At 39.0% G+C, this 14,570-nt stretch overlaps 1 protein-coding gene across 1 annotated transcript; it reads right to left on the bottom strand.

Moving 5' to 3' along the window:
• Nucleotides 1–11,612: 11,612 nt before the first annotated feature.
• On the bottom strand, nucleotides 11,613–12,092 carry LOC149959548 (uncharacterized). The gene has a single exon (XM_090167377.1). The coding sequence runs from the start codon at nucleotides 12,090–12,092 to the stop codon at nucleotides 11,613–11,615; it is 480 nt and encodes a 159-aa protein (XP_090023503.1).
• Between the last annotated feature and the right edge of the window lie 2,478 nt (nucleotides 12,093–14,570).

The following is a 14,570-nucleotide window of genomic DNA, read 5'->3' as shown; positions in this document are numbered from 1 at the left end:
AAGAGCGCAATAACCAGATAAAGTTCTGAAATTGCATCACAACATTTTGCTTATTTTCAAAGCTTTAAATATAAAATTTACACATAATTATTTTCATTTACTACTTCTCCAACCACACCCCTTTGTGTCAATAAATTCCCTAAACATTTTATCGTGTTGTTTTAAAATATTTGTTGCACGCTGTATTTTGGCATTCGCTCCTTTTCGCTCGAGTTTCTAGGAGCATCCCAATTTATACTGCATAAATGGGTTACAGAGCGCGAGGGGGGAGGGGAGGAAGGTGGTTGTAAGGCTGTTTGTGCTTACGCATATCTTAAAGAGCAAATTGCATTCTATGCTTAAAATATTTCCTCGAATTATTTCGCCTTCGAAGGTTACTGCGGTGTTGCAGCGAAATTGTTTTTATACCGGAAAATCAGTGGTTACGTGTTCCGAGAAAGCGTCTTCTGTCGTACGCCGTAGAGACATTATGCGCATGCACGAATTACATTTCAAATGGAGAAGGTGGTGTGCCGAAGGATTTTTTTTCCATTCGTCTAACGGCTTCATCTCGCTTCCCCCTTTCCCCCGCCCTCTGTTATGGCGTCCTTTCCAAGGCCAGCTTCGGCTGAAGCTCGCTAGCAAGCCTCTCCATAGTCGACGCAAAAAAAAATAATAAAAAACTCCAAATCCCCGGGCAAAATGACGCTGTCCGTGTCACGTGACCTTGAGTGCGCCCTCTCTTCCTCCCTCCTTTCCACAAAAAAGCGCCACCCCCTCGCTTGATATTCAAAAGGGAAAAATAACGCGGTTGAAAATCTGAGTGTAGAAAAAAAAACTCCTCAAGAGAGAGCGAGCGAGAGAGGGGGTAGATAAAGAGGCAGACTCGTGCTGCAGCGTTTAAACGATTTCTGCGTAAATATGAACCTTCTTATTTTGGCGAGCGTGGCTCCTGCAACTAGTAGGATCGGATCACGTGATCTTTGTTTTTCCCGGGAGAGGGCACGCCATTGGCCGAGAGACGAGGAAAACGTCAGAATGCGCCGAATACAAATCTGTTTTAGTAAAAAGCGCGGGAAATCCGATGACTACCGAAAGTTTGCCCGCCGGAGAGGTGGGTATTAATAGTGCACGCGCTGGCTCGTGCCGTGAGATTAGCTTTTGACACCGGTGAGGAACCCCGAAAATTCTCGGTGCGCGCCGTCTTACGAGTAACATACATTTCCCGCCGAAAATATAAATTACGTCGTTACAGTAAATTTACGTAAAATATCATCCTATTTTATCTGATTTCTATGGCATTAATAATTCGATGAATTTGGCGGACAAGCAAATTAGAAGATAACCAAAATTTGACATTTGGAAGAAAGCGCCGAAATTCGTGAAAAAAAAACAAAAAAAAAACATAAAAGTGAAGATGACGATTTGCAGAAACTTATTCGGACGCGACAATAACGGTGAAAAAACGGAAGATTTCGTCAAAAAGCAATTAAAAGAAGTTCAACAGAGCGGAAAAAATCGCTGGAACTTCGATTTCACGAAAGAGAAGCCGTTGCCAGGTCGATGGAAATGGGAAGACAACAACAATTCCGGAAAATCCAAGTCCTGTTTCGGCAACAACAAGGACGATAACCGAGGATCTTCTTGGATGAAAAAGAAATGAACGTTTTAAATAATTAGTGCGCGATGATCTCTCTCATTGGAAATTGAAAATAAAAAGTTATATTTACAAGGATTTCGCCGGAAGAAAACATTAAAATCTTTCGGCTTTCTCTAACGTACATTTTTTAAGCCATATGAGAGCATCCACACTATTCCTATGATCTCGATTCACACGAAGGTACGTTCTCATTTAAATATACTTTTTTCTTTTAATTTATGAAAAGGGTGCGATCATATACGTTATGTTAAGTTTGGTATAATTTAGAAAAAAATATATATACATTACAAATAAAGATTTCTTAAATTGAAAATTAACTGACAAGTAATTAATCTTAAAGAGGGATTAATTATACTACAATAAAATAACGTAATAAATTTAAGTAATTAATTTTAAATAGGGATTAATTATACTACAATAAAATAACGTAATAAATTTAAGTAATTAATTTTAAATAGGGATTAATTATACTACAATAAAATAACGTAATAAATTTAAGTAATTAATTTTAAATAGGGATTAATTAGAATAAAATAACGTAATAAATTAAGTAATTAATTTTAAATAGGGATTAATTAGAATAAAATAACGTAATAAATTTTAAATAGATAATAAAATACTATCTTCTTTGTAGCGTGAGTTGAAATATAAATTTTAAAATATGTATTAAGCATCAACAAAATGGGATAAATACATTTTACATAAATACAGATCGCTTAATCGTAATAGTTAACAGTGGTTTCTAATACGCCATAATCCCTAAATTTTATAACGGTAAATTCATTTTTAACCTGTTAAAATTTCTATTTTAATACATTGGGATTCTGTGCGAATCGGTTCAATCGGCTCGATTAGATATTTTAAAATCTATAATCGAATAACAATCAAATCAAGTAATATTACCCAATTCAATAATTATCTAAAACAGTTTTAATTTAGGTTTTCGGAAATTAACGATTAACAGTTAGGGACTTAATTGTAACATTTATTTAACGTTCGTTCTTAATAGGCATACGGAAAACATTAACTTACGTAACGGAATAATTATTTCACGTGGTGAAATAATCATTTCTGGGTAATTTTGGGGAAATACGAAGAATTTGAGGAGCGACGAAGCGTAAATTACTAGATTACTACGCGGAACCACTCGTCTGTTACAAAATTTTTGATGGTGAGAAATGGACCAACCAATAGACGCAGTCACTTATTTACGTTTTTACCGAAAATCTCGAAAAAGCGGGAGATGTTTCATGATAGAGATGGCTGGCAACACTAGTAAAATAAGCGTGGATGATTTTGGCGGGAAAAGCCAGTCAGTCGGCGAAGAAAAACGAGTTTACGAGAAGGGAAAAAATACTATAAATAATAACCTTGGTTTTCCCTACGTTTTTTTCTCTCTCTCCTCGCAGATATCACACTGACGCTGTTTCTACTTGTTTCAAGCATGGTGCGACACCTGTTGAACTTTGTTGGAAGGAAAAGCTGTTGAATGTCTAGTCTAAAGACGCCATCTACATCTCGCTCGATGAAGCTTCAAAATGTTTATAAGAAGAAAATCTTTTCATAGTTGACGAAAGTTACATATTGCTTAATATTATTTTTATAATTAGTCGTTTTTTTATTATTTTAAGAGTATAAACTACGGTAGAAAGCTGTCTTTTTTGTTAAAAACAAATTCATTTTATCGCTGCATTCTATGATCTCGAAAAGCATTTTTTTATTATTTTTTAAAGCAAATATCGCTCATATTATTTTCTATGAACATATAAAAAATTGTTTTATGTAAATAAAGTGTCTATTAAAATATTGTTTGGTGTAAATAAAATGTTTTTTGAACCATAGTTTTAATGATAACACTTTTTAACACGCAATGTAATAATGTTTCTGCGTTTGATAAAGCGACAATTGGAGTAGGTTTAAACATAGGTAACATAATACCTTTAAGTATGACATTGGGAACATTTTTTGCTTCATCTTTTCTTTACAGTGTTGCTAAAAAAAATTCGAAATAGCGCCACTCGGTAGCAGCGCCATGATCTAATTTAACACAACTTCCGGTAACGGGATATTCCAAGAATTTGGTGTGCGATTTTGAATACCGCCATTTTTAGGCTTAGTGAGTATTTAGCTGCGCTAACTTTGTTTTCGCCGCTTGCTTGTAGGCAACACTATGGTTATGCAACAGACGAATTTTTTCGGAGTACTATATGAATGGCGGAATTTGAACACTGACTCCTTTAGAATGACCAATAGAAAAATTCAAACCACGAAGAGGGTTTAACTTCTTAAAGTCTGTAGTGAGAAATAATGCATGAGCAAGGCTTCAAGTGTCATACTTAGGGATATTATGTTACTTATGGTATAAATTTAAGTTACGTTGATTAAATATGCATAAAGCAGGGTTGCCGGAATTCCTGGAAATGTCCGGGAATTTGAATATGGGTCGAAAAGTCAGGGAATTTACAAAAATAGTCTAAAAATCAGGGAAATGTCAGGGTATTTAATTTCGATTTCCAATAGGAAACCACTACTAAAATACGAGTTTCGATGGCAGGGATAACCTGGAAAAGTCCGGCAATTTCAATCTAAAAAAACTGTAGCAACCTCGGTGGCAACCCAGGATTTATTTTTCAAATGCAAACTACTTTCTCCATAACTCAAAATGCAAAATACAAATAGTACAGGGTAGATAAGCATTTTTTGGTCAAAGAAGGGAAAAAAATATGCTGTTTCTGAAAATTTCAGAAATGAAAGGTGTTATGCTCCTACATCATTCCCCAAAAGTCCCGAAGCATACGAAGCCGTATTTCGCTAACATCTTGGAAAGCGCGCGCTTTACCGGAAGTAGTCGTAACTTTTGAACCACTTCACCGATTTGGATGAAATCGGTGTCAAAATGGGTCTTATGATCTTAATAATATGATAGAATATTGATATTGCCGATTTAAAGTTAATCATTTCAATTAAAATTTATTTTATAATAATTTTAGACTTAAAATTATAGATTTTGATCAAAATAGTAAAAAAAAAGTATTTATGAAAAAGTTTCTGAAAATAATTTCATAATAGCCTCGTTGAGCTAAAAATAAAAATGTTTTCGTTTTTTATATCTAACCAATGCAAATTGTACACAAGAAAATAGATGACTTTAGACGGGTTGCGTTCTCCTTGTGTGGGAGGCTGTGTTTGTTGCTCGATCCTAGGTGGCACTGGGTGAAAACTCGGAACCACTAATTCTTCCGCGTTGAGTTGGCAAGTTATCTCCCCACTGGTTAAAGCAGTTTTCCTCCGAGTTCTTCGGTTTCCCCTTCCCATAAAAACTTGTTGAGGTTAACGGTAATAATGAACGTAGGGAGCTTTTGGCTCGCGTGGCATGAAAGGCTTGCCACCACCCTCCTACGCATTGTAACCCGGCCCTGTTTAAAGGCATTATAAGTCGCTAGATGAGGTGGTGCCTTGGGTATTAGCTTAGCTGATTATTATTCCAGGCAATCGCTGAACAGGTTTCATTTAAGCGTCTATGGCATTTTAACGTGAAACAGTGTACCCATGGGCCACCGCAGACGTTCGATTGACAACAAGAGGAAATGAAGAGGGTTGGTTGGCAGTGAATAGGATTATCAAAGAAATGTTATATAAAAAAAATTATTTATTAACACATATAAATATACAACACTAAAATATATAATAATTTGGCAACACTTCTGATATCAATATTGGCGCTTGGTTTTTTCAAGGATCCTATATGTTAGAAGGATAGGTAGCCCTTCGGCCAGCCCGTGTTTTCAAAAAGCCGGCAGCGCCGTCGATATTAAGAGAGCCTCTAAACGTGGGAAGTCTTGTTTCTATTCCCTCAAGGACAAATTTTGGCGGTGCTTCCTCCATGTTTGGTCCTTGACGGAATCTAAAGACGGATTCTCTATCGCGCATGACCCACCGACGGCGCTGCCATTTTCGTCCCTCGCCTCATATCCTTTTAACATATAGGATCCTTGTTTTTTTTTGGGCTCAAGTATACACTTGAATCAAAACGGACTAGAAATAATATGAAACGGTTTACTATTATTTTTATGATAATATTTACAATTGACAAATGGATGGAAAATATAATTTCAATGTAGACTTTGCGGATATTTTAGTGACGTTAATAAATGATTGCTTTACATGGTATCGAAAAATGTGGACTCCAGAAAAAAATATTTTGTGAAAAGTAAATGATAAAATTTTTATACTTTTAGCTTTTGCGAAACCTCTAGGTGCCTTAGGCCCAGGCCTAGTCAGCCTATTGGGTAATCCGGCCCCGCATACGGGGACTGAACCCCCACAGAAATAAAATTGAGGATAAAAAGCCACCAAGGATAAATGATTAATTTCCGAATTCAGTCTTGGCTTTATGCAGAGTTCCTCGCTCGAACTGTCGAACGCCCTGAGAGCCTAGGGGTCGGACATTCCCAAAAAAAAGCGTACGGGATTTCGAAATCTCTGTGATTTCGCGGTTTCGGACTTTCGTCGTAGATTTCGCGGTTTCGTCAAAGATTTCGCGGTTTCGTCGGAGATTTCGTGGTTTCGTCGGAGATTTCGCGGTTTCGTCGGAGATTTCGCGGTTTCGTCGGAGATTTCGCGGTTTCGTCGGAGATTTCTCGATTTCGTCAGAGATTTCGCGATTTCGTCAGTTTTTGCGATTTCGTCTAAGATTTCGCGATTTCGTGATTTCGTCAGAGATTTCGCGATTTCGTCAAAGTTTTCGCGATTTCGTGATTCCGTCAGAGATTTCGCGATTTCGTCAAAGATTTCGGGGTTTCATAAGATTTTGTGATTTCGTCAGAGATTTTGAAATTTGGTCAGAGATTTTGCGAATTCGTCAGGGATTTCGCGATTTCGTCGGAGATTTCTTGAGAAGTGTACGGGATTTTGTACAAATGTCCGACCCCTCACTGAAACCATAGACAGTATATATCCCTAAGGGGACGAGAATACGCTCTGATTTTTAGACCCCATCACAGTCGCTTTGCGGTCAGCTGCAAGAGTTCATGTCGATGCTAGGGCCCCAACTGAATAAAGACGACCGGACTTTAAAAACGGGAACTTTCAAGGTCATTTGAAGCGCTTAGAAGCTTACGTGTTTCCCCCCCTCTTTCAATAACAGAGCGTCAGTGAGAGAAACAGCGACGTTAATGCAGTGGAAGGTAGGCGATTTCTGATGTGCGAACAGCGCGTCATCAAAGTTGGCCCTGGTCTTGTATATAGTTGGTTACCATGGAAGCTATGGAGCTAATTTTTTCGGAGTTCTGGCCGGAAATGGGTATACTCTATTCGCTACCGAAACCTATAGCTACGCCCTCTTTGGTTCGTCATTGAAACCTCTTATATAGCGGCTAAAGCGGACGCTATTAGTTTTTTCTCTCGTACAATTTTCATTGGTTAGATGCTTTAGCGCCTGCTGCCGTCGGAAGGGGAAAATACGGAAATTGTCTTCCCCTCCCCGCCCGTAAAGCGTGCAGCGTAAAGGTTACACAACACTGCCTTAGCGAGTTTAAAGGCTAGCTGCGTTCTCCTTGTATTGTGTTTGTTGCTCCTAGCGATAGAGCATAGGCGCTACCTCGGATAAGCTACCACAATTACGCCACCTAGAGTCACTTCGGTCGCGAATTGACTAAACGCGATTCAGTTATTTCGAATCTAAGGTACGAGGTTTATATTATCTTTGGCAAAACTAACAAGGAGACGACCCGAGGTGGTTCTCACCGATTTGGTTCAAAGTTGGAGGATTGTTAGACCTAGATGTAACATGAAACCCGTTAAAGGGAAAAGTTACGCTGGGCTTCCGTTTTGCCATGGCAACCAAAAATGTTTTTGACAACATAAAATGATAAAAAGTCTATGTAAAATAACATGCGAAAATTACAAATTCTAAGGGTCCCCCCCTTTGCAAAACTCCAATAATTCAAAAAAAAAATATTTTTAAAAAAATTGTAAATTTTACATTTTTGGATTACTTTGGACAAATAGGGGGGAATAAAAACCATTTAGGGTGAGCTCGAGCTAATTTGAATAAATAGGTCGAAATTTTAGGTATAATACAAAATATTTGTAAAACTTATGCCGTGATAACTGCCATATATTTTCGCCGATAAATCTTAAAATTGCTACATTACATTATCTGAACGATGTATACAGATTTTTAGATTTCGATAGAAAAACGACGCCATTTTATAAAATGGCGGATACAAATATAAATCATGGTGCAATAAGTTAGGTAATTTGTATTCAATTAACCTAATATTTTCTACGTTACATTATCTGCCCGAATGAATTCGTACTATAGATTTTTATAGAAATCCGACACCATTTTGGAAAATGGCGGATATCAATAAAACTTATCGTGCGATAAGTTCCGTAAATATTCGTCGATTAATCAGAAATTTTCTACGTTTCATTATCTGCCCGAGTTAATTAGACCTATGGATTTTCCAATAATAATCCGAAGCCATTTTGAAATATGGTGGATATAAATATACCTTATGATGCGATAACTGCCGAAATTATTTGTCGATTTACGTGAAATTTTCTACATTACATTATCTGATCGAATAAATAAGCCCCTTACACTGTGATAGAAATATGACGCCATTTTACAAAATGGCAGATATTAATATCTCATAATGCGATAATAATTTCCCGAGTTACCAATAATTTCCCGAGTTACCAATAATTTCCCGAGTTACCAATAATTTCCCGAGTTACCAATAATTTCCCGAGTTACCAATAATTTCCCGAGTTACCAATAATTTCCCGAGTTACCATTAGTTTCAAGAATTACTATTAGTTTCAAGAATTACCAATAATTTCCAGAATAACAAAATATTTCCCAAATTACCAATTATTTCCCAAATAACTAATAATTTTCCAAATTACAAATTATTTCCCAAATTATTAATAATTTTCCAAATTACAAATTATTTCCCAAATTATTAATAATTTTCCAAATTACCCAAAATTTCCGGAATTACAACCATTTTCTGCTTTACCAATAATTTCCCGAATTACCAATAATTCTACAATGCCAATTGAACTAATTTAATAATATTTCAATTTACCCAAATTATGCCTAAATGATATATTTAACCATAATTATTTTCTATTAATCCAATGATATAAGAACTTACCCAATATTATTGGATTTTGCCGAAATGTATTAAAATTTACCCATTTTATATGAAGTTTCCTATAATTTTTTTAACAATAACAATACAGAATTTATCGCACCAAGGGTTACATTGATGTGCGTTATTTTGAAAAACGGACTATTTCTCTCAAAAGAAATAGGACTAATTTACTCGGTCAGAAATAGAAAATTTCAGAATAGTTGACGAATAATTACGGAACTTCTCAGACATGCGCCATTTTGCAAAATGGCCTCGAATTTTATTAAAATTAATAGGATTATCTTTAATAGGTAATGTAAAGTAGAAAATGTCAAGTAATTGGACAAATAATTTCGGCAGTTATCGCATTATGAGATATTGATATCTGCCATTTTGTAAAATGGCGTCAGATTTCTATCACAATGTAAGGGGCTTATTTATTCGGTCAGATAATGTAATGAAGAAAATTTCACGTAAATCGACAAATAATTTCGGCAGTTATCGCATCATAATGGTAACTCTGGAAATTATTGGTAACTCGGGAAATTATTGGTAACTCGGGAAATTATTGGTAACTCGGGAAATTATTGGTAACTCGGGAAATTATTGGTAACTCGGGAAATTATTGGTAACTCGGGAAATTATTGGTAACTCGGGAAATTATTGGTAACTGGGGAAATTATTATCGCATTATGAGATATTGATATCTGCCATTTTGTAAAATGGCGTCATATTTCTATCACAGTGGAGGGGCTTATTTATTCGATCAGATAATGTAATGTAGAAAATTTCACGTAAATCGACAAATAATTTCGGCAGTTATCGCATCATAAGGTATATTTATATCCACCATATTTCAAAATGGCTTCGGATTATTATTGGAAAACCCATAGGTCTAATTAACTCGGGCAGATAATGAAACGTAGAAAATTTCTGATTAATCGACGAATATTTACGGAACTTATCGCACGATAAGTTTTATTGATATCCGCCATTTTCCAAAATGGTGTCGGATTTCTATTAAAATCTATAGTACGAATTCATTCGGGCAGATAATGTAACGTAGAAAATATTAGGTTAATTGAATACAAATTACCTAACTTATTGCACCATGATTTATATTTGTATCCGCCATTTTATAAAATGGCGTCGTTTTTCTATCGAAATCTAAAAATCTGTATACATCGTTCAGATAATGTAATGTAGCAATTTTAAGATTTATCGGCGAAAATATATGGCAGTTATCACGGCATAAGTTTTACAAATATTTTGTATTATACCTAAAATTTCGACCTATTTATTCAAATTAGCTCGAGCTCACCCTAAATGGTTTTTATTCCCCCCTATTTGTCCAAAGTAATCCAAAAATGTAAAATTTACAATTTTTTTCAAAATATTTTTTTTTGAATTATTGGAGTTTTGCAAGGGGGGGACCCTTAGAATTTGTAATTTTCGCATGTTATTTTACATAGACTTTTTATCATTTTATGTTGTCAAAAACATTTTTGGTTGCCATGGCAAAACGGAAGCCCAGCGTAACTTTTCCCTTTAACGGGTTTCATGTTACATCTAGGTCTAACAATCCTCCAACTTTGAACCAAATCGGTGAGAACCACCTCGGGTCGTCTCCTCGTAAGACTTTTTTGATTCGCCTCGACCCTCAACCCTTAATTTTTTAACTTTGAACGATCACGTCGATCTTGATCTGCGGTACTAGTTGTGATGTAACTTGATAAGTGAAAATTATCGATAACCTGGAAAAGCTTTGAAGGTCACGGATGTCGAGCCTGTTGGGCCTCTCTCTACCGTAATCCAAAGATAACGTAGAACTCCGTACCCTATAGATGCGAAATCAGAGAGTTTTCCGATAGACGATAAACCGTAAAATAAATTTCAACCGCCTCTCGGCCTCAGAAGGTTTTATGAATTTGGGGGTAGGGAAAAAAGGTGACATTTCATGACAGCATGGCTGCCAGCCTCAGCACTATGCGACTTCAATTCGCCACCGAAACGAGTCTAGGTGGCGTAACGGCTCTAGCTTCTCCGAGGTAGCGCCTAAGATGTAGCGACTGCTACAGATCAATTAAAAAGTCATAACAACGTTTTTCTTAAATAATCTTTCTGGTGACCAGTTAGAAAAAATCCTTTTTTCGAACCTGATCTTAAAAATGAATTTTTAGAAAACTGCCTATCCATCTGTATTTAGTTTGAATGTTTTTTAGCAGATGGCGCTACTTATTCTACGCTCTCAACCTATTTCGCGAATTCTACAAAATCTTATTCTCTGAGCCAGTTGCCGTGACTCAAGGAAGGAAAACATTCCTCAATTTTTTTAAATTAGAAAGGTGATTTTTATTTTAATATATCCCACCATTTAAAATTGAATTGGGTACATTACTTGATATCCGCCGTCCAGCTGTGTCAATACAGTATTCTCTGGCTCAAAGGTAACCTATTCTCTTTTTATCGCTTATTCGCGATCGAGACGATATTAACGTTTGGAAGCCAGTAGCATAAGGACTTTTTATGCAACCAATAGCTTTATTAATTGTTTTTAGTCATACGGAGTTAAGCTGACGAATTTTAGGGCCACTAGTTCAATTTTGTAAATGTAGATTGCACTATTCGCGACCGAAAATTATCGCTACGCCCCCTTTGGTTGGCCATTGAAACCTAGATAAGTTCTTTAGTCCTTTAGTTCGATTAAAGCCCGACAAAGGATTAAAAACCCATCACGTCGCGACTAGGAGTAGCTAATCGTACAGGTCCAAGTACTCCACGAGAATCTAACGCTGGTCACGAAGCGAAGAGCACGCCGCTGGATATTGTCAACCGCGTGGACGCCCCTTGCAATTGATGGGGACCAGACGGCCGAACAGTACTCCAGTATCAGAAGTCCAGGCGTCAACGCGGCAAAGGAGCTGGGTCTCAGTGCTGAAGCCACCACGGAAACCGTGTTGGGACGGCCTCATGAAGTTGTGCTGGATGAAGTGAGCCGAGATGGCGGAAGCACTGACATGCTCGTCGGCTTTGAGGACCTGTGACAGGAGTGCAATCGGACTATACTCTGTTGGGTCAGACTTGTCTCCCCCCTTAGGGATCGACGTGACGTTGGCCCAACGCCAGTCATCTAGGATTTCTCCCGTGTCGTAGGAGAGCTGGAAAATGACAGTCGGAGAAGCGGCTAAGACATCGGTACACCAGCGAAGGACCACAGCCTGGATGCCGTCTGGGCCCGGAGCTTTTTGTGGTTTGACCTTTGTGAGCAGCTGGTGAATGCCTTTGACCGAGTAGTTTATGTTGAACATTGGTGGGGCACGAGGTTCCAGGAGAGGAACGGTGTCCACATCGTACGATGGAAAAGAACGCCGGAAGGTGGAAGCCAGGAGATTGGCCGTGGTGAATTACTTCCCGGAGCAGGAGAGGTCAGGGACTCCAGTCACTTTCGCCTTTGTAGAGACGAGCTGGTAGAACTGCTTCCTGTGGGTAGTCAGGTCGGAAGCATGCACTTTGTCGACATGATGGGTACGCGTGGCACGGAGGGCGTATTTGACGATGGTACGATGTCGAGTGATGGCTTGCATGTTAACAGGAGAGAACGAGTGAAGCGTCGCTTCGTGATACGCATCAGACGGCGGAGAGAGGAGCCGACCCACGAGAGATTATGTCGAGAGGAGAGGCTCTTCGTCGGAACATCGGCAGCGATCGCCTGAGTGATGGTAGTAGTGAGAACGCTACACGCCTCTGCAATAAAAGTGGTGGCCGTCAGGTTAACAGTTGCCAGCGACCTCTGCATAACGACGAAATCGGCCTTGTTGAAGTCAGGGACAGAACGAGGGAGGGTTCTGGGCGGGGGGCGAACCCCTCGGATTCTGAGAAGGAGAATGTCGTGATCGCTGACTCCTGGTAGATGGGAGATGTCCTTAAGTAATAATAATAATAATAATCAACTAGGATAATACCCAAGGCACCACCATAGGCCCAACTCATTTAAATCCATTAATTCGGGTGGCCGGGTTACGAAGCGTAGGAAGGTGGTGGCCAGCCCTTCAAGCCTTCCCTACATTCACTATTACGTTAACCGCAAAAAGTTTTTATGGAAGGGGAAACCGAAGAGCTTGGGGGAAAAACCCTTAACCAGTGGGGAGAGAACTTTTAAACTCAACGCAGAAGGAGTTGTTCCGAGTTCTCACCCAGTGCCACAAGCTGGGATCGAACCCGGCTCCTCTTGTTGCTAGGGAAAGTGCTAACCACTCCGCCAGAGACCAGCACAAGGTCAAGAATATTGGCGGCCTTGACCCTGGTAGGCGCGGTGACTCGCTGGGTAAGATGAGAGACCATGTCAAGAAAGCTTGAAGCCACTGATGAGGGACTCGTGAGCGTAGCCCAGTCAATAGTGGGAAATTTGAAGTCACTGATTATGATGAGATCAGACTGGCCTTCGGCGAGGCGCCCAAGGAGAGAATTTAGTCGCTTGGTGTATAAAGCCGTGGCTGACGGGGGCCTATAGATACAGCACAGCCGGAGGCAGAAGGAACCTATGTTTACCCTGGCAGCAACCGCTTCTACGTCAGTCTTCATGTCCAGGGGGTAAGACTTGAAATCCACGCTAATTGCTAGACAGACTCCCCTGCCTTTCACGTTCCTGTTCTTCTGGTAGACTTCGAAGTCTAGGCCGAAGAGCTCAAAGGATGAGATGGAATCAACCAACTTGGTTTTGGTGATCGCGATGAAAGGGCATCTGTGCGTATCGATGTAGGCTCGGAGAGCAAAATGTTTTGTCTTTAGAGAGTCGATGTTAGTGTACAGTAGGGAGAGTTTATCTCTATCGTATCACTGGGACGGGGGCTGGACAACCGGCGAGTCTAGTGCAGAGCCCTTTGACGCCTGATGATAGTAGGCGACGACGATTCCCGTGGTCCAGTGTCGGGCGCAAAGGCAAGGGAGGCTTCGTGCGCTGGAAGGGTTACGATGAATGAGGCGAAATTGCGGCGCCCCTCTGGAGGATCAGTCAGCACGGAGACGGGGTGAAGGCCCAATGTGATTAGACGGTCCTAGACCCACGTCACCGTCACAGAAGTGTGGAGCTTCGAGATAAGAAGCGTTTTGGTAGAATTTGCCGCGATCTGAGAGCAGTTTTCGGACACGTTAGTACCCCATCGCGCCGGGGAACGTTGACTAGAGGCTTTTTCGCTCTTGGAGAAGGACACGCTCTCAGGTCAAGTAGCCGGGTCAAGAGCCGCGTCAAGCTGGTCGGTACCGACGTCAAAGAAGCACGTCTGGAAGTTTTGCCGGTAGAGGGTACGAAGACGTAACCCGAAAGGAGTGATGCGGCTAAAGCAGACGCTATAAGTTTTGCATCATCGTTGTTCGTAAATTTTACTCAATAAATAATGATAATTGCATTATATTTTTTATATTTTTTGATAAGTTTATTTAAAAAAAAATTCTTATGACTTTATAATTTTTCTGTAGCAGACGTTAGATTATTGGTGCTACTGCCGTGCAAAGAACAAAAGCTTTAACGACCAAAACCAAAATATGGAGAAAACCCGCGAAATTCAAACTTTCTTTGCCTTATATAGTAGACTTGGATTCTTCAACTCAAATTATATTCTGGTACTAAACAATTTACAGGCCAAACGATATTTCAGAAATATCATTAAAAAAATGCTTTTTACCACGTATATGTTGGAGAGTTTCCACTAATATTTCCTATTTAAATGTTTGTGGAAAATCTTACGAAGGATTTGAAAAAGTTGGAAGTGGCTCCATTTCATGGATTA

The sequence above is a fragment of the Leiobunum rupestre genome, chromosome 2 (assembly GCF_980474605.1).
Source record: "Leiobunum rupestre chromosome 2, qqLeiRupe1.1.hap1, whole genome shotgun sequence".
In the NCBI taxonomy this organism is placed as follows: Eukaryota; Metazoa; Arthropoda; class Arachnida; order Opiliones; family Sclerosomatidae; genus Leiobunum; species Leiobunum rupestre.
This window is presented reverse-complemented; position numbering and strand designations above follow the sequence as displayed.